The sequence below is a fragment of the Alternaria infectoria genome (assembly GCF_024043175.1).
Source record: "Alternaria infectoria strain BMP 0036 chromosome Unknown scaffold_9, whole genome shotgun sequence".
In the NCBI taxonomy this organism is placed as follows: domain Eukaryota; kingdom Fungi; phylum Ascomycota; class Dothideomycetes; order Pleosporales; family Pleosporaceae; genus Alternaria; species Alternaria infectoria.
Window position 1 is genome coordinate 1,324,279 of NW_026250698.1, and position 20,109 is coordinate 1,344,387.

The 20,109-nt window shown below is 53.0% G+C and overlaps 5 protein-coding genes across 5 annotated transcripts; 2 read left to right on the plus strand and 3 right to left on the minus strand.

Moving 5' to 3' along the window:
- Nucleotides 1–141: 141 nt before the first annotated feature.
- Nucleotides 142–3,712, plus strand: J4E92_006390 (uncharacterized protein; the record flags this gene model as incomplete). Its single annotated transcript, XM_051497758.1, has 2 exons — nt 142–276; nt 323–3,712. 2 exons carry the CDS (start codon nt 142–144, stop codon nt 3,710–3,712), a joined length of 3,525 nt encoding a protein of 1,174 aa, XP_051352405.1.
- Nucleotides 3,713–4,311: 599 nt separating this feature from the next.
- Nucleotides 4,312–7,757, minus strand: BST1 (GPI inositol deacylase; the record flags this gene model as incomplete). The annotated part of the gene is made up of 2 exons (XM_051497759.1): nt 4,312–7,125; nt 7,173–7,757. 2 exons carry the CDS (start codon nt 7,755–7,757, stop codon nt 4,312–4,314), a joined length of 3,399 nt encoding a protein of 1,132 aa, XP_051352406.1.
- A 4,060-nt stretch (nt 7,758–11,817) lies between these two features.
- On the minus strand, nt 11,818–13,155 carry J4E92_006392 (uncharacterized protein; the record flags this gene model as incomplete). Its single annotated transcript, XM_051497760.1, has 1 exon — nt 11,818–13,155. The coding sequence occupies one exon, from the start codon at nt 13,153–13,155 to the stop codon at nt 11,818–11,820; it is 1,338 nt and encodes a 445-aa protein (XP_051352407.1).
- Nucleotides 13,156–14,491: 1,336 nt separating this feature from the next.
- J4E92_006393 (uncharacterized protein) lies at nt 14,492–15,565 on the minus strand (the record flags this gene model as incomplete). Its single annotated transcript, XM_051497761.1, has 1 exon — nt 14,492–15,565. The coding sequence occupies one exon, from the start codon at nt 15,563–15,565 to the stop codon at nt 14,492–14,494; it is 1,074 nt and encodes a 357-aa protein (XP_051352408.1).
- Nucleotides 15,566–16,198: 633 nt separating this feature from the next.
- On the plus strand, nt 16,199–17,523 carry MDH1 (Malate dehydrogenase, cytoplasmic; the record flags this gene model as incomplete). Its single annotated transcript, XM_051497762.1, has 6 exons — nt 16,199–16,264; nt 16,374–16,491; nt 16,541–16,581; nt 16,634–16,742; nt 16,790–16,884; nt 16,933–17,523. 6 exons carry the CDS (start codon nt 16,199–16,201, stop codon nt 17,521–17,523), a joined length of 1,020 nt encoding a protein of 339 aa, XP_051352409.1.
- Between the last annotated feature and the right edge of the window lie 2,586 nt (nt 17,524–20,109).

A 20,109-nucleotide genomic window follows, 5' to 3' on the forward strand; every position in this document is an offset into this window, starting at 1 on the left:
CTGGACTAGCGCCGAAAAAGTTGGGATCGCGAAGTTGCTTGCCGCTTGATCTTTGACTTTGCGCGCGACGAGTCGACACCGAACACGCCACTCTGACGACTTCCACTGAAGTCTGAGAGTGATATTCAACACTAAGCGAAGATGGCGGACGCACAGAGTAACAGGCCGCATCGGCCGAAGAAGGAGAAGAAACCGCATACGGGCGACAAGAACCCCAAGGCTTTCGCATTCTCAGCGCCGGGCAAATTGAAGCGGAATGCTGCGCGCTCGACTGAAGTATGCAAGAGTCGAAGCTGTGCGCCACTCTGGCTAACATTTCCAGGTCAAAGAAAAGCGCCTCCACGTCCCGCTCGTCGACCGTCTTCCCGAAGAAGCACCTCCCATCATCGTCGGCGTCGTCGGCCCTCCCGGTGTCGGCAAAACCACTCTCATCAAGAGCTTAATCAGACGGTACACCAAGCAGACCCTCTCCACGCCCACGGGCCCCCTCACAGTCGTCACCTCGAAGCGCCGCCGCCTCACGTTCCTAGAATGTCCCGCCGACTCGCTCGCCAGCATGATCGACATCGCAAAGGTGGTGGACATAGTGCTGCTGATGATTGACGGCAACTACGGCTTCGAGATGGAGACCATGGAGTTCCTGAACGTACTAAGCGCAAGCGGTATGCCCGGAAACGTCTTCGGTATCCTCACACATTTGGATCTCTTCCGGAAACAGGAAACGCTCAAGCTGCAGAAGAAGAGGCTCAAGCACAGGTTCTGGAGCGAATTGTACCAGGGCGCCAAACTCTTCTATCTCAGTGGTGTGGTCAATGGACGATACCCAGATAGGGAGATTATGAACCTCTCGAGGTTTCTGAGCGTCATGAAGAATCCCAGACCGTTGGTGTGGAGGAATTCTCATCCGTACTGCTTGGCGGATAGGTTTCTGGATATTACGCCTCCGACCGATATCGAGCAGAATCCCAAATGCGATCGCACGATAGCGCTGTACGGATATCTGCGCGGCACGAACTTCCCCGCTGGGTCATCGAGAGTGCACATACCGGGTGTTGGAGATCTGACAGTCACTGCGACGGAAGCGCTACCCGACCCATGTCCGACACCGTTTGCGGAGAAGGCAGTGGAGAAGGCTTCAGGCAAGAAGAAGCGCACAAGATTGGGCGAGAAGCAGAAGATTCTGTATGCGCCAATGTCGGATGTTGGTGGTGTGCTCGTCGACAAGGACGCTGTTTACATCGATGTCAAGACTGCCACGTTCGATCCCGAGGCGGATTACTCGGAGAAGGGTCTGGGCGAGCAGATGATGATTGGACTGCAGGGCGGACGGAAGCTGCTTGGTGAAGACGACGGCAACTTTAGGCTGTTCAAGGATGGCGACGTCGTTGACAACAAGACCCTCGAGGACGATACTGCGGATACGGGTCGACGGTCTCAGCGCACGGCTAGGGCAGCAGACGCTGAAGAGGTCGACGATGAGGATCTTGATGGCATCGACAGCGACGACGAGGAACTGCAGCAGGACCACAGCGATGCTGACGACGACGAAGACGATACCGGATTCCTGGACACCAACGGCCCACCGAACGGCAAGCTCAAGGTCTCGCGCAAAGAGAAGGAGGCGGACACTGCCGAGGACGTAGCGTTCGCAGACAGTGACTCCGATCTCGGCTCAATATCTGGCGATGAACACGATCTGGAGGATCTCGAAGAGGGCGATCTTGATTCTCAAGACTCAGACTCTGATGAAGCTGAGGATGGCGCACGGTGGAAGGCAAATCTCCGAGAGAATGCTGCGAAACTACACGGACGGAAACGACCGTACCGTGTCACAGACCTGGCGAAGATGATGTACAATATGGACTTGGCGCCGGGAGAGGTCCTCAAGAAGTGGAGATGTGATGAAGAGGAGGAAAATATTGAGGAGGAAGGTGATGAGGATGATGGCTTCTTCAATAAGCGAACAGCCGACGATGCTGCCAACGCTGAAGACCGTTACATTCCTAAATTCAACTACGAAGAACTGGCCGAGAAATGGGAAGACGAGGACAACGTCGAGGCTCTTATGGGTCGCTTTGCTACTGGTCATATGAACGGCAAGGGTGGTGATGACGACGAAGATAATGACGACTTTGAAGGCTTCGACGAAGACGACGAGGGTGACGGCGAGTTTGAGGATCTGGAGACTGGCGAGAAACATGGTGGTGAGACTGAGAACACTGGGGCTGAAGCTGAAACAAACGACATCGAAGCAGAGCGCGAAAAGAACGCTCGGCGAAAGGAGGAGTTGAAGCTTCGGTTCGAGGAGGAAGATCGCGAAGGCTTTATGAACGACAAGGCTGATGCAAGAAAAGAGGGTGGTGGTGAAGAAGAGTTCGGTGAAGATGACTGGTACGACGCACAAAAGGCCATGATTCAGAAGCAACTCGACATCAACCGCGCTGAGTTCGATCAATTGGATGAGATATCTCGTGTTCAGGTTGAAGGCCACAAGGCGGGAACATACGCTCGCATAGTGCTCGAAAACGTACCCTACGAGTTCTCCGCACACTTCAACCCCCGATTCCCCGTTCTCATCGGTGGCCTGACGCCAACCGAAGAGCGCTTTGGCTTCGTTCAGATCCGCATAAAACGCCACAGGTGGCACAAGAAGATTCTCAAGACGAACGATCCCCTCATCTTCTCGTTGGGCTGGAGGCGTTTCCAAACTACGCCCATCTACAGCATCTCCGATTCACGAACAAGGAACCGCATGCTAAAGTACACACCCGAGCACATGCATTGCTTCGGCACCTTCTACGGCCCCCTCGTCGCCCCAAACACCGGCTTCGTCTGCATCCAATCCCTCTCGAACAAAACCCCCGGTTTCCGCATCGCAGCCACGGGTGTCGTCCTCAACGTCGACGAATCCACCGAAATCGTCAAGAAGCTCAAACTAACCGGCCACCCCTACAAGATCTTCAAAAACACCGCTTTCGTAAAAGACATGTTCAAATCCAGTCTCGAAATCGCAAAGTTCGAAGGCGCAAGCATACGCACCGTCTCTGGCGTCCGCGGGCAGATCAAGCGCGCCCTCAGCAAGCCCGAAGGAAACTTCCGTGCGACGTTTGAAGACAAGATCCTCATGAGCGATATCGTGTTTCTCAGGGCGTGGTACCCCATCAAGCCCCGCCGCTTCTACAACACCGTCACCAACCTGCTCAACCCCGCCCTGCCCGGCCTCCACGACGGAGAATCCACATCCTGGACCGGCATGCGCCTAACCGGCCTCGTCCGCTACGAGAACGGCATCGAAACGCCGTCCGAGAAAAATTCCGCCTACCGCCCCATCGACCGCCCCACCCGCGTCTTCAACCCCCTGCGCGTCCCCCGCAAACTCGCCGCCGATCTCCCCTTCAAAAGCCAAATCGCGACGGTCAAACCCCAGAAGAAACAGACGTACATGCAGAAACGCGCTGTTGTTGTGGGCGGCGAGGAGAAAAAGGCAAGGAGGCTGATGGATCAGGTTGTTGCGATACGGAATGATAAAGTCGAGAAGAGGAGGAAGAAGCAGGAGGAAAGAAAGGATCCGTATAAGAAGAAGGTGGCGGAGAATGCGGAGAAGAGGGCCGAGCGCGAGAAGAGGGAGAAGCAGGAGTATTGGGCGAGGGAGGGGAAGAAGAGGAGTCATTCTGGGGGGGATGAGGGGGGTGGGGGGAAGAGGAGGAGGTAGACGATGAACCTTTTTTTGGAAAAGATAGTGAAGTAGCATTTTGTGGCGTTTAGATATGGTATTGTAGTTGAAAACATCATTTGCTCGTTCACATCCGACGAGGTTCTGTTTTGTGTATGAACTGACATATTTCAAAAGCATGATGACCTCAACAGGGTATCGTGGTGAGACTTGATCTTCATATTGTAGCATCCGCCATTACACAATATAGTCTTCGAAGCCTCATCGCTTCACCAGATTAACTATTCTGCCTACATGTGCGCAATGCTATACACCACCACCATATTGCGCTGCTGTCTTCCACCAAGATCCTCTTCTAATACGACCCCGTGGGTCAAACACCCAATGCCATCCGAAACAAGTCATATGCGCCGCCCATATGCAACGCAATCATCTAGTAGAAAAAAACCCAAAACAGAAGCTACATATGCTCCTTGCAGAAAATGCTAATGCCGTGAGATATAAAACGCCAGCTGGAGTAGCAACCCGGACATGCAATGTGAGAGAGAGAGAGAGAACGAAGAAGAAGAAAAAGTGGGGTATTGAACGCCGAAAAAGAATTATGAGGGAGAATTGAAATTTGCGAGCTATCGCTACTGTCATGGTCGTTTCTTCGTCTCGCTTTCGGGGGTTCTGCTTTCTAAGGGGGTGCTTGTTCTTCTCGATGACCATGTTGATGGGTCGAAGTGGATGGCGACTAGCCAGGCACATAGTATGTTGGCTAGGTGGTGGAGGACATAGGCGTAGGTGACGCCATAGACAGCGGCGTATGCGCCGATGGAGAAGAGCAGGATGTTTGTGAGTATTGAGACGCGGAACTCGGCGCGAGGGACCATGCGACCGGTGCTGAGTGTTTCGACGAGCAGGATGAATGGCATGATTGAGAGGATGTTGTGGTGTGATGAGAAGGGTGTCATCCAATGTACCGCGAGGTTGCGTATCCAGACAACCAACACCGGAAGGTTGATGGGTAATATCCAGAGCATCAGGATGAAGATCGAGTGTGCGTAGTTGTAGAAGTTGTAGTTTGAGTCGAGACTGGATTCTGTCGCCAATCGGAAAGCACGGACGCTGGTTGCGAGCTGCACCAGGCAGAGCACAACGTAAGCGAAGTGATACGGTATCACTGTCGAGACCAGTGACAGCAGGATCAACGTGGTGACTACGCGCTGTCGATTTGATGTCACGGCAAAGGCTGATGGCGATCTCTTTGCTTCATCCCTTCGGAGTCTGGCAGATATGACGGCAGAGTACAAGAAGGCGAACAGGAGTTCCAACAAAAGTACGACATAGTTGATAGCCACGCAAACGCCGATGCACATCAGACCGAACAATGGGACGAGGAACCAGAAGAAGGTGTCGTCCGAGCCGAGAAGCAATTCGTTGCTTGCAGTGTGCAGCAGTGATGTCGTGTTGGTGGTTTTACCACCGAGAGACCATTGTTTCGATTGGTGCTGGGCGCCTGCTAGAGTAATCGACAGAAAGGTGAGCGCGGATAGGGCCAGTGGCAGCGAGCTCTTCAAGCACTCGTTCAGACCTTGCGTGAAGCTCATGAAGACACCAGTGTTGTCGTACGTTCTGAACTGTTGGCGGAGGACTAGAGCAACCACCAGTAGTGGAAATGCGGCGAAGACGATGCGGTAGCGCATCCAGAGCTTCCCGAAACTGCCCAGGATGTCCACATTGAGATTGATTTCGACGCTGCTGTCGCAAGTCGGGTCAGACCAGATCTGTAGCGATAGTCCATTGGAAGGCTGTTTCGCGTGAAGAGCAGGTGGCATGTATGGCGATACACCATGGAGGTTGATGCTGGCATCCCTGACGTTGACGAAGAACTTGCTTTCGTAGATATCGGTTACGTATTGTCGCAATAGAGGGGCAAAGAGTTCTCCCGCGTCGCACGACTGCTTGCCGATGTGAATGTTGTAGGCTAAAAGTGCAGAGTGTAGAGCCGGGATCTTGATGTCTGTCAACAGCGGACGCTGTGCTGGAAGTCTGAGAGACAGTCCAGTCGTCAAAAGGTGCTGCAAGCCCATATCCACGGTGATCTGAGATTCAGAGGCGGCGCTGAATTCGGCGACTACCCACCCTGTACTGCGCTCTCCAGCCTTGTCAACCACGGCCACGAACTGATGCTCTGCGAGATCCTCGATGTCGTATTGGAGGTAGGAGAATGGTCGTTCGTCCATCTTGAAGGGGTAGGTGGAGTGACGCGTCGATGCAGGGAGGGCGATCGCATCCGACGCAGCATTCTTGCAAGCAAGTCGTGTGGCACCCACACTATCGCCTGAAAGATCCATGTTCATCGAGAAAAGTGTAGTCGATTGGCCAGGCTGCGATGGAAACACGCTGCAAAAGAGTACTTCGAGCAAGCCGTGATCTCCAGGATGGTCGAGTTGTTCATTAGTAAGAAGCGTAAACTTCCTTCCCGCAGCTTGGGGCGGAACCGGAATGAGGTGTGCATTCGGTCGTTGCTTGGACTTCCCAAGACTTCTCAGCACCAGCTTTTCCCCTTCTGCGATAATGGCGCTGTTCTCCTCGAGCGTGAGAAGTGTTTTGGCTTCTTTCTGAGGAAGAGTCTTCTCAGCAATGTCCTCTAGCCCTGTCAAGAACCACCTCTTGAAGCCGCGCATGCGCTCAGCCCGTGGTACAGTCTGCGTCGCGCGTGACACATCGATGACCTCGTACAAAGCACGTACAACCGCCTTCCTATGCTGGTCACACCAGGTGATCGCTAGGTGATCAATGCCAGTCCAAACATTTGGCATCGATGTGGAGAAGACGGTGAAGCCATGGGTCTCGGGTACGAGTGACTCGATGCTGGCGTAATCTGAAGAGATCATAGTATCCAAGCTTCCTCCTGCTATCGAGATGAGCGTGACGTGCCAAAGCGGGTTGTCGATGGCCCATTTCTGCGAGTATGCGTTCCTCCAGTATTCATTGACACCCTTGTAGGTGCGGACAATATCTCCGTCGAAAGACACTGGCGGTCGGGCGTGCGGCGCGGCGAGCGTTATGATGGTGTTGATCGAGTTGGCCTGGTAGTTGGGCATAGTGAGCATGGTCCGCGCGACCACACCGCCCATGGAATGCCCGACAACAATAACCGAAGTTGGGTCTGGCAGGCTAGAGTCGCGCAGAAACTTGCCCGGGGTGTGGTATAGGGATAGTATGTATGTGATGGCATCGTTGAGGTATTCGGCCTGGTCTAGCAACGTTTGGCCGTGGAATGCGGTGATGTCTTCGTTGAAGTCAACCGAGAAGAAGTCGAGTGGCCTCTTCCCGGCCTTGCCGGCGTCGGCATCGTGTTGGACGGTGTTGTGGTAGTGGTACGCGGCTTCGGCGGCGAGGGAGCGTACTTGTTTGTAGCTCCCAGCGTTTCCAGGGACGAAGAGCACTGGCACGCCCTTGACCTATATGATGTCAGCATTTCTCACTTCGCACGAGACGAAGCACATGCCCTGGTATCCTCATCCAAGCTACCTTCCCGGTATAAATACAGCGAGTATTTGCTTGCGAAGCGCGTGTGTTCGGTGTCGAAATCGTTGTATCTCTTATAGCTGGGCCGCATGTAGGACATGCCGCAGCCTTTGACGTCTAATTGCCGCGTCAAGAATGACTGGGCCATAAGGAACATGGCAACAAAGGCCGCCAATGTCGTCAAGAGAGTGCAGGGCGAACATGCCCACGGAGAGCGAAGCCGGTGGCGCCATTTCTTGTTGTGGTCCGCGACCATGGTGTGCGGTGGACTGTCTTTCACTAAAGCGCCCATGGTGGAGTCTGCTTTTGGGTGCGCCATGGGTGATCGTGCGGTGGTGAGAGATTCGGATATAGCGAGAGGGTGGGTCGTCATTCGTTGTGAAGGCACGTCTGTGTGGTTCATGGGCCTGTTCTCTTTCACCCCGCCCTGCGCATTCACTAGCAATCCTTCAGTCTGAGCGTCGAGTCTATCCACATGTTCCGGAAGTGGTGCGGGTGAATTGTCGGCAGTCGATTCGGGATGGCTATGCTCGGGGCTTCGGTCTGGGGAGGAGCGCAGTCGCATCTATGGGTGGACGTCGCAGTACAACGAGAGTCGTGCCTGCCGTGTTGATATTAGAGGAGTGCAGCGTCGAGCGCACCTTCCTCGGCGAGTATGTGAGTCGGCAAATTTCCGGAAGCGTCTGAAGCGACAGTGGGGGCTCAATGGGCTCAGGTAGGGCGCTGGAATGCGATGCTAGCGCAGCAGGAGCCCATGGAAACGACGTCGACTTGTTGAGTGCAGAAAATGCACGGCGGGCGTGCTTGGGTGTTTGAGGAAAGGGCGTCGCAAGCTGCCAAGGAGAACCGAGTCTAGTCGTAAATCGTGAAGTAACGAGCGACGGGATCACCGCAGGGCCCTCACCGCGACCCAACGCCGCATCCGACTTACTCGGATGATCGGCAGCCTTTCAAGTGGCGAGACAGGTAGTCCAAGGATACGAGGGGTACTAGGACGACGCGCCGTCCTTATCTGAACATTGGCATGCTGGTGTTGATGCAGAATCGTTGGAGGCGTTGGCGGGTCGCGAGGCTGGCGACAGGGTTGAGGCCAGTGCAACGAAACAATGACGACGCTTTACCGGGGTTCGCTGCAAAACACCGTCGATGCGCGCCATCCTAGCCCATCCGGTTGTGCGATAAGACCTGGAAATGCCGCATGTATGCACTGATCTTGTCTGCATCTTCCTGCTGTTGTTATGGCTACACCAAAACCACATCGTCGTACGTTGCTGATGGCTGCTTCGGGACAGACTACGGTCGCTTACGCGCCACAGCCGGATAGCCGATATGGATTGAATCCTTACCAGCTGCTTTCTATCATTCATGATGCAATTTGCCGGGTAGCTATCACGTCTACAACGTCAACATCTTCATGCACACTTGGACGACATTATGCAACTGGCATCGTGGTGGAACATAGCGTCGTAGCGGAAGCTTGAGCCAGCAATCAGGATCTGCCCGCTAGCACCCGACTTCACGAGAGGCTAACGATCCTGCGCCATCGCCGTATTGGCTCCACAGTTTGGGTGCACCGTCAGGGTGGCTGCATCTGGCGCCTACAGCTGCTGCTGAGCATCATCATCACCAGGGAAGTGGCGACCCCGCAAAGCTGAGGGGTCAGAAGACCAAACTTGAGGACATGGCACTGGCTCCAAAGCTTTGACGTTCTTTGCGAGTCACCAGCTTGAGATCGACAAAATCGAGGCAAACAGACATCAGTACAGATCAGGCGAACACATGGTCAACCACCAGACCACTTCCGATCATCGAACCACACAGGCGTAATTTTGATTCCTCTCGACTCTCACAGCAGACATCTGCATCCAAGGTTCTACTTTCAGATCACAACGCAAACCGAGTGTAAAGAAGAAGATACACAGGGAATCTTAGAGGTTTATATACCCACTGAGTCTTGGTCTGGAAGACGATCCCGCACATGCAAAGTGATGAATGCGCTTTCTAGTCCTCCGAGAACGAGACACCTTGTAAAGCAAGTGACAGCTCTTTGTATGCCGAGCTTTTGCAGATTCTCAGCGACCCGAACATCGACTTCTCTTTCCTCCTTTTGAATCAGAATATTGAAATGGGTATGCTGATCTCGAAGAGCAGACATCATGGTTTGGAGATATGATGCGGATATCCGGACCTCCACAGACATGAGTCATCTTGGTCGCATTTTTGTATTCTTCTCCCAGAAACCACCATGAAATTTGCCATTCTGCGTTTTGGAAGTCAACGAAGAGAAGTTATGAGGAAAGAGAGTAAGAATGCGCAGAAGCTGGAGTATTTATAACGACTACACCACTGCAGCCAAAATTGCGACACCGCGAAGCTGAGGGGTCAAAAGTTTAGACCAACACATACTCAGGGCAGGACAATGTTTGATTATCGAAGAGAGTGGCAACTCTTTTGAAGTCCTCGACTCGCAACAGCAGACATTTGACGAACATTTGTCGGTTTTGGTGTAACTCCACGGAGTGAGTGTATGAAGGGAGACCTGGAGGAACTCTCAGAGGTTTATATACTTGCTCCCAGCCCGAAAGAACAGCGCACACATACGTTAGGTCTGCGCTCTTTTCTGTTGTGCTTCCGGAAAAGACGTTTATGTAACAGGGAGCTGTTATTTGGAAAATGAAAACTGGATGCTAAGAGTTTTGCAGGAACTCTCAATCATGCCGTCTCTATCTTTACAGTTTGAGTAATGGGGTAAAAATCAATGTGCTCTCGAGAAGCACACATGAAAACTCGACAATGGAGTTTTTGAACAGCCGGACGACCGCAGAAATTTCTCCTGGGTCCAAGAGTATTTTATCTTGCTCTCCGCAGGAACACTCTCGTTCCCACGATTGGTCGACGATTTTGGAGGCCAAAACTTGGATATTGTGGAGTGGAAGAGTAAGGAGGTAGTATAAGCTGAGCTTTTATACTGGCGCCGCCGCCACAGCCATAGGTTTCTCAGCTTTTGCTTTCTGAAGCTTGAAGAGGTGACGTCCTCTCGCACGTGCATGAGCCTTGATGCAATTTGTTCTCGACAAGACCGGTGGCGGCTATCATTTAGTGTGAATATGGGTGTTTTTGAAATTCTCAATCTCAGCGCGCCATGGCAAATTGTTTCATCTTATTTGGTAAAGGTAATTGTATTTCGAAATCGTGTTGTGGAAGTAGAAGGAACCGAAAAACCAGGCGATTATATACTCCACGATTCCGGTAGCGCGAAGATTTGTTAGCCGCGGCAAGAGCTCGTGATCGTTGCGTCCGAAGGATCTGGAACGGAGAAAAGACCATATATCTGAGCAGTGGCGTTTTGAGCACATCATTCTCGCCGATGTGTAGCTGAATACCATGCAGGTGGGTCACAGCAACACAATGGCCCGCGAGATGAATCCTCGTACTTATTTCATCGATGAATCCGATGACATTTTGAACGACGAGGAGTCCAACTCGCACATAGAACGTATAGACCGTAGTTTGGTAGGACATCGTGGCACGAACTCCAGCTTTTGAACAATATTTTGAATTGGAAATTCTTCTGGAGCTGGAGACATGATAGTGAAGTACAGCAATTTTGGTAAGCTTCACCAGCAACAGGAGACAACATGAACCACCTTTTTGGTTCTTTTGTGTAAAACCGTATGAAGTTTGAGGATGTAAGAAGACAAGTCTACGGGTAGCAAAGGATAGCTTTATACACCGACCCAGCGCGACAACATAGCTTGCAAGCCTTTTTCTTTTGGATGACTGGAAAGCAGCAGAAGATCTCTGCCATGGCATCTTGATAATGTTATTTTAGAGGAAGAATCGGTGCATTTGTTTCCATGACGTCGTAGACTCATACGTTCATCTTGCGTTGATTTTGAGACTTTTGGGAAGTTCAATCGTGAGTGGAAGGAGGAAAGCGAAGAGTCTAACAATCATGAGCCTTCTGTGGTCTGCTCTCGGAACATGATCTTGAACAGAATGCATTTTGGTGGGAAGAGCAGAGTCGAAGTCCAGCCATGAACGGTCAATCTGAGTATTTTGGTAGATTTTCAAGAAGGCGGAAGAGCGGCGGACATAGCCCAATCATGTCAGCTTTTTGAAAACTCCCTTCTCATGGAGGTCTTTCCGCTACATTTCGAAGACTTGTAGTATAGGTGTGGATGAGAAGAAATAGAGAATGAGAACGCAGAGGAGGTATTTATACGTCTTCTGATCGCGAGCTAGTGGTCTACTGCGGTTAGTGCCAACGTACTCTCGTTCCCAAAACATATCTGGGTCAAGCTCATGTATGCATTTGTTGTCGACGTCATCGCTCTGCCTTGGGCTATACCTCCCTCTGCGTTCGTCTGGACCGTAGTCTCTTCCCTCGATGTCCCGATGAGCGATTTAGCAGCTGTCCAGCTGACAGCGGTCCGATACCACGACTGCTGATCAGCACTCACACGACATCCAACGCAGATCCCAACTCTTGCATTACCGGCGACGATCAGACACACGCATAATGATGGGTATTCGTGAAGTTGTGTGTAGCTGGCCGCAAACCCGCCCAGCGAAGAACGAATAGATATTGGGTATCAAAACTAGAAAGAGCATAATAACACAGCTCACGAGGCCAGCTCCGCAACCGCGCCCCAGATCGACGACCAAACCCCCCTCTGATCTTGTTGTGCCTGCTGGTTCTGCTCCACAACCACTCTCCTCGCCTCCTCAATTTCAGCCTCCCAAGTAAGCACAGCATCCTTCTCATCCCGAATCGCCAAATCCGTCGGCTGCAGCGCAGCCGCCTCTTCAATCAACGTAACCGCCTTAACACTGCTCTTCTCATCGCGCATCAACCTCAAACACCTCGCATGCCTGTACAGCATCTTAGCGCTCTGTGCATTACTCGGTGTCCACGTCGCACCCGCATGCTGCGCAAACCGCGCAGCAGCCGTTTCGCACTTGCGCAAATGCTGAATCGCAACACGGCCATTGCGCTGCACAAGGGGTCCCTGAGATGCGTCGTTCGCCATATCGACCTGCAGGAATTGCGCGTGGAAGAGGTTGAGGGTGAAATAAAGATCGGCGGTTTTGTTCACGAAATCCTCGCCGCCGGCTTTTTGCAGGCCCGCCCAGGAGGAGGAGTGGCGCATGCGCTCGAGGGTGCGCATGGCGTAAGCCCAAGATTCAGAGGCTGCGTAGAAATTAGATTGTTGCCATTGGCGCTTCCCGACGTCGACGCCGGTGCCGATTTCTTCGATTGTGGACTCGGGGTCTGTCCAGCGGGGTTGCGCGACTTGCGTGCGCACGCTGTCTGCGAGGGCGGGATCGACGAAGCCGGAGATACGCATGTTGGGGATGCCGCGCAGACATGTCGCAATGGGCTCTAGGAGACGTTCCTGGATCTTCGGGGTGAAGAAACGGGTTTGCGCGTAGTTGAGACGGATGGTGGCATTGATGGAGGCGTGTTCTGTGGTCGTTGAGTTCGCATCTGCCATTACGGTTTCGATGTCCAGCTGCTCGCATAATTTCGGCAGATCTGATCGGAGCATCATGATCTCAAATTCGGAGAACTGGAACGGCGATGGCGTGAACGCGGGCTTGGATAGCGTGATGTGCATGACGTGGCCGTCGAATACGCTTACTTTGCGCGCATCGGTTGTTATGACGGGGATGCCTTCGCCGAGGAACAGGTTGCGGGAGTCCAGACCTCGGCATGTGATGCGGACGAATTGGTTGCGCTTGATCATGTAGTCTGACGCTTCAGCGTAGATCTGCTTGTTGGCGCGGAGGAGCGAGGGTGATGGGTTGCTTGGGCTGCGTCGGCTCAGCTTGCTGCTCATGCTGGGGTCTTGCTCGAGTTCATCTTCCCAGGAGCATAGAAGCAGATCGTAGATGTTGTTTCTGATTTCTCCAGGCAGGTCCAGGAAGCGGAATGGTTGAGTTGCTTGGGTGCAAGACATCTTGGTGTATGTTGTTGAGTTTGGCGATTGAATTGCTTGGGAAGTGGTCGGTCTGTCGCAGTGAAATGTCGCTCAGGAAGTAGAGTCGCTGGGCAAAGAAGTCGCTCAGGATGTGTCGCTATGGAATTAAGCTTGTCAATGATCAAGAGAAGAAAAGATGTCGCTGTGGAAGTTTGTCGCTCAGGAAAGGGTATGTGTCGCTAGGCCAGTCGGGTTTACATATATACTTTACGCATATGATGATGGGGAAAAACGTTGAGTAAAAGAGGCGGTAAAAGATTTGATTCGTGTTGTCAAGAAATCGCAATCCGCTGGGAAATTTTCGTAGTCTGAGCTCAAAACGTGCATGGACTAAGGATGTCGAAAATTGACTCGCGGCTTTCTTTGGGGAAACTCGGGGGGGAGCACGAGCGTTCTTATGCTGGCGGTAGAATGTTCGCCGGGTGGGAAGTGGACCCGCGAAACCGCTGGTGCGAAGTGTGTGAGGTGAGTCGGTTCTGGCGGATCCGTCAGACTCTGTAGTGCGGAGAAGCGTGAATGGAAGGGCCTGAAGCTGCACTGTGATGTCGGACGAGACTGTGCTAGGCGATGTTGGGTGCTAGCCTGCGATCTTTCCCGGAAGCCCTTTTTCGCTCTCCCCGACGGAAAACGATCCGCTGGCGCCATGCAAATAGGGGTCTACGGCAATCGTTCGTGAGGACTTCGGAGGAAAAGGATTTTCCTCGGGCTTATTGCGCGTTCCTGAATCCCCAGATTTGTGTACTTGAATTGAGGCGCGCCCCCAGAAGCCACATTCGAAGTTCCCCGGCCGTCTCCGCACTAAACAGCTCACACCCCCAAGAACACCGCTATTGCTGCGTCCGCTTTTGGTACATGAAGGAGTGTGATTTCAGCCACTAAAGAGCTTGGATTCGCGAGATATGGGGCAAGCATGCTGTGCGACCATCATAGCGCCTACAGCTGACCGGAACATGCTTTCCTCAAGCAGAAGGTCCCACCCACCAGAGGTCATACTCCTATCAGTGGCGGTGGGTTAAGATTCAACTATTGAAGGAACCGCATAATTCACGGAAGAGTACAAAAGCGAACGCTTCCCCTCATCGTGTTACTCGCTCGATGCCGATTTACCCTAGCGTACGTGGAGTAGAGAACAACATGTCCTCTACAGGAGTGGAGGTTGTTGATAAGTGACTTGGATGAAGGAATTCGAACGACATCGCCTGTTGCTTTCTCAGTCCCGCTGATGTCACTGGGAAATCAGTATGACACATGCTTTGCTCTATAGGTTCTAGCAATTGGTTTCAGTGAGCCAGGCTCCTGTCTGTATCGACGGCGTTCACTTCCGCGCCGTCTTTCCCTTGCCCTTCTTCTTCCTGCTCCTGCTCGCTTCCTCCATCTCTTCGAGCCACAGCGCCCCACTAGCCTCAATGTCCTCCCTATTCTGCAACTCCTTCACCACTTTCTGATACGCTTCATTCGCAGCTTCATCCATGTCCTCACCGAATCCATCAGCACCGAATCCTCGGCACTCAAACCAGACGCATGCCAGCGGAACCACGTTAGCCCCCTGCACCCAGCCCCTCATGAGATGCAACCACATATCTACAGCCTCTTCATGGCTGCCGCCTTTGTATAAGAATGTCGCGATGTCACGCACGACACATTCTGGTATCGGGTACTCGTAAAAACCAGGGCCGACCTCCCAAGCCGCTTCGAAGGTGCTCAGCTTAGGGAAGTGCTGCGTGAGGGTATGCGCATCCCGCAATATCTCCAGGAAAGTCTCTCCAGGTTGCTGACGCTTGCGGAAATGACCGGTACCATCGCCTCCATCGAACAGACTGTTATGGCTCGGCGCTATGCCGTACCTTCCATACGGTCGGGGTACCGTATCATGGTACAGGTGCCTTATCTTCGTTGCCGTAGCAGCAGCACGGTCAGGGAATAGACGAAGCAAGCCGCTGAGTGGCTTGTGAAGTCCTTCTCGTGGGCTGTACTTGGCAGATAGCGCAATAGTGTTGGAGCGCCCAAATGCTTGCATCGCCTCATGGTAGACCTGTCTGGAAACGAGGAAAAGGTTGATAGCGTCTTCGCACGGCCCGATATCCTTCAGATCTGGATTGCGGTGCGCATTGTAGTATATGCCTTCTGGGCGGTAGACAACGTAGTGGAAGATTCTGTCTCGAAGTTCGCGTGGGAAGTCGAACAGCTTGAATGCGCCGGTCCACTTGGGTAGCTGAACCCTGTCCAGAGACCATGGGGGGATACCTTTGCCAGAACAACCGCGTCCCACGATGTAGGAGGGTGGCTCTGAAGGTGGAGGCGCTGCTGGTGTTGGGCGGGCGAGCAGTATTGAACCAAATGCTGCTTGGAGTTCTGGGACTGAAGATTCGGCTCGATCTGTGGTTGCCATTGTGTTCTCAAGGATGTCGCGTAGGTCCGTGCTTTCTGTCACTGAGGAAGCCACGATAGTTGCGTTATTGCTGGTGTCGACTGATGGTGCTTGAGGTCGAGGTCCTCAGGGAGCAGTATATAGTGTACTTACCACATGCACTGCCACAGTGAGTCAAGGCGTGGCTTTAACTCGGGACTATTCTACGACACATCACTTTTAGCTTCTTCGACTCACCGCTACGGAATGCCATTGGTCTGGTAGCGTGGTAAGGCATACAGCGACAGTGTATAGTGTTACGGAGGACTTGCGATGGACTGCGATTGGAGTAAGCTTAAGCGATGCGATGCATGTGGCTGTGAGTGGTGAAAGTGCCTGGGCACACAGACGCAGTTATCGGTCTATCTAAACGAGTGAACGAGCACAAATTAGACTGCACATTGTGTTAGCGCATGTGAATGAAATTGTGGTAGACTTGGAATTAAGCATCGCGGGAGGGGAGAAGTCTGCGAGCGGCTGTCAGCCGTAGCTCCGACGCCCAGCCGAAGAAGCACTGACCGTCAAGATTCGCAAAACCTCCGCAGCATTCCTGCACCACCACCTCTCCACCCGTCCAACCCAGTCTCCATCTCCTCAACGCCTCTCACAGACATCATGTTCGCTGCCAGGCAAGCTTTCTTCCAGGCCCAGCGCCGCTGCTTCTCGGCCTCGGCCCGCCAGGTAGGCCTATTCCCGGAACCCGCGATGTTTTGTGGTGGGGCGGTTCAATGCCTCAATGCAACGCCATTGGGACAATCCAAGCACAAGATGCTAACTGCATGCACTGTAGAACTCCAAGGTCACCGTTCTCGGCGCCGCTGGTGGTATTGGCCAGCCATTGTCCCTGCTGCTCAAGCTCAACCCCAGGGTTAGCAAGCTCTCCCTCTACGACATCCGTCTAGCTCCCGGTAAGCTCAGTCAATTGAATATACGACGTCCAATTCTGACTTCATCCAGGTGTCGCTGCCGACATTGGCCACATCAACACCAAGAGCGAGGTACGCCATCCCTCCGTAGCCACGCGCGAACCGTCTACTGATACTCGACAAGGTCACTGGTCATGAGGCCACTCCCTCAGGTCTCGCAGACGCTCTCAAGGGTGCTGAGATCGTCGTCATCCCCGCTGGTGTTCCCCGCAAGCCCGGCATGACTCGTGATGGTGAGCATAGAAGTCACTGATACTGCCGACACGTCTAACACCGGCAGACTTGTTCAACACCAACGCCTCCATCGTCCGCGACTTGGCCAAGGCCTGCGCCGACCACGCCCCCGAGGCCAACATCTTGATCATCTCCAACCCCGTACGTTCTACAATTACGACTCGATAAAGCATAATCTAATCCATCTAGGTCAACTCCACCGTCCCCATCACCGCCGAGGTCTTCAAGTCCAAGGGCGTCTACAACCCCAAGCGCCTCTTCGGTGTCACCACCCTCGACGTTGTCCGTGCCTCGCGCTTCATCTCGCAACTCAAGAACACCGACCCCGCCACCGAGAACATCACCGTCATCGGTGGCCACTCCGGCGCTACCATCGTTCCCCTCCTGTCCCAGTCCGGATACAACCTCGAGGGCGAGCAGCTCGCCGAGTACATCAAGCGCGTCCAGTTCGGTGGTGACGAGGTTGTCCAGGCCAAGGACGGAGCTGGCTCTGCCACTCTCTCCATGGCCATGGCCGGTGCCCGCTTCGCCGAGTCGCTCCTCAAGGCTGCCCAAGGCCAGAAGAACGTCATCGAGCCCACCTTTGTCGACTCTCCTCTCTTCAAGGACCAGGGCTGCGAGTACTTCTCCACCAACGTCGAGCTCGGCCCCAACGGTGTTGAGAAGATCCACCCCGTTGGCAAGATCACCGACCACGAGCAGAAGCTCCTCGACGCCTGCGTCGCTGATCTCGCCAAGAACATCAAGAAGGGTGTTGAGTGGGTCAAGCAGAACCCATAAATTCTACAATAGAATTATGAGTGTGTACAACAATAATGACGTGAGCTCTGGGCTGGGTTTAGTTCTGATGTCATGAACTTTGATCTGTACCTTAGCATGCCAAAATCAACTCTTACGCTTCTCCAGTTGGTTGTTCACGACGATTCTGTACATATACCAACATGATTCCAAGTCCCACCCATGATAATTTGCCAACTCCAATATCGCGTAAGTTAGGTTGGGAGAAAAGAGCGCCAGGCACATCGGCCTTAACGCGCCTTGTCCGGACTGCTGAATATATTGTATTTCGTCTGATCTTGAGCCAGACGTTACCCGATCAAGCAACATCGGAAGCCATTGATTGTGGTAGAATATCCTTCACCTCTACCCTCCACGAGACACCACTACGCGTCTCGTGGGTGGAAGAATGTAAGTGATAAGCGCTAGCTACCTCCACGGATCAGATTGCTTCCAGATGAGGCTTGGCTTGAGGTATTGACCGGGGTCGTTCTCTGCTAGGATCTACTTGGTGAGATAATGTCCATGATACGGCGCCTGCCTATGCTCGCCATTCTGAATCTCTTCCCTGGGTCCAAAGATTCGTGCAGACATTCCAAATCTCGTCAACTTCTGTGCGGAGTCTGTTCTTGTGACCATGTCATGTCCATATATACCATCGATGGCTGTTTCTCAGATCCTAGGATGTAGCGCTTCCTAGAGGACAGAGGAGATTTGTTTGTGAGGAAAGTAAGTGATCGTGTTTGAGATGGGCGGCCGGTGTAGTTCCGTAGCGGCTTGCGCGACTCGAACGCGAAACCATCTTGATTGCACAGCGATGCTGAGAAGTGTGGCTGGCGAGAATCTCGGCATCGCGTTGTGGGGGTGTGGGGCGTCCAGGTAGGGTGAAGAGGAAGGTGCCATCCGGTACGCGTCTTAGTCGCGGTCCTGTTTACGCAATATCACTCTGCGCTTAGTTGCGCCAGCAGGACCGCGACTAAGACGCGTATTAGACGGCAGCTTCCTCTTTAACGTCGGCTCATCTAACTGTTCGGCTCGATACAGCGTGTCGTGCTCTCAGCAACGCCTGGGCATCCTTCGGTCATGAATCCAGGTTCAGAGCAGCGACACTACGTCATCGATTCTCGCGCATTCCGAGACTTCTGATCCCCCACGGACACGATCACGTCCCGTTGCATCATCACACCATCTTGTTTGTCTGCATCGACTAGGCTCGACGTGCTTGCGTCGTCGTCGATGGAAACTCCCATCGTGCGCGTCTGCCAGTCGGTGAGCCTACACCTACACGGTTTCTTCTTTTCCTCCCTTGCCCCTTCCGCTGACACGGTAACCGTGCTATATCCGGTGTTAGGGGGCACCAACTTCGGACCTGTGCTGCCTGTCTCCTGCCGACTCAAAGATCCGTGAGCGTCGGAGAGTTCTGTCTCTTGGATTTCGGGGTAGACGATGCCGCTGCCGCCGACGCCGAGGAGGCGCTTGATGCGCGGAACGCTCGCTGAGATCAAGGAAAGGCTCGATACCGATCTGAAATGGTCAGCTTTGGAAGAGTTTGATCAAGTCAAACATACTGGGTAAAGACGACAAACTCAGCTGTATCATCTGCGTCCCATTAGGTCTACACTACTCGGTTCGTGTCAAGCTCACTCACGTGTCGGGTTTGAACTGGAAACCATCCTCAACGTCGCCCATATCTGACCTCCAGCAACGATTGCTACACTATAAAGTCAAGACCAGGACGTGCAAAAACGTGACTGGGGAACTCACATTGCTCGGACACTAAAAAGCATCGCCACTGCAATGCTTTTCTCTTTGTCAAGAGACATCTTCCAGAAGGTCGGAACGATCCAAAAAGCCAAGAGAAGGTCTGTAGCAATATTGACCGCGGTGGCTGCGGTTGAAAGACCGCCGTTTCCACATTGCAGTGCATGCATAGTCCACCGCGGAATCCCACATTGGAACGCCACCGCAAAGGTCGAGCATATAGCAAAGAGCGCAATGCTTCCAAACAGTGCCACTTTTGCTCTTCGGGATTGCGGGAATATGCGCTCGATGAGCAAAGCCGAGGACAGTTTCGCGAGCGCCATTGCAATGATACTGAGTATTCCAGCAACATAGATCGCCTGCAGCTCTGATTAGCGGTAGCTACCTGATGGCATTGGAGCTAGTAACCTTGAAGAACAGAGTCAGGTCCTTACCACTCAGGTGATCCAAGTCCTTCCCTAGGCCCCCGTCGATAGCAAACTGCCAGCTGACAGTGGCGCCTAGATATACAACCTAAGAAATGCTTAGTATCACTTACATCCATGGAAGTGAATTACATACTGTGGCTGCAACAATTGCCACATCGTCGAGACCGAGTTCGATTTTGTGGTTGTGACCCTGCGCAAATCGTCCGACCAACACGCCCACCGTTATAATAGTCCATGAGTAGGTGGAGACAAGGACGAAGCCGCTCCTAGTTGACACACTACTTCGACGACCTTCATCCGAACCTGCGGAAACCATTGTATACAGCGAAAAGAAGCAGCAACAAAGGAAAAATGAATGACATCTTCATTGGGGAAGCGTGCAGCTTATGGTAGACGTTGA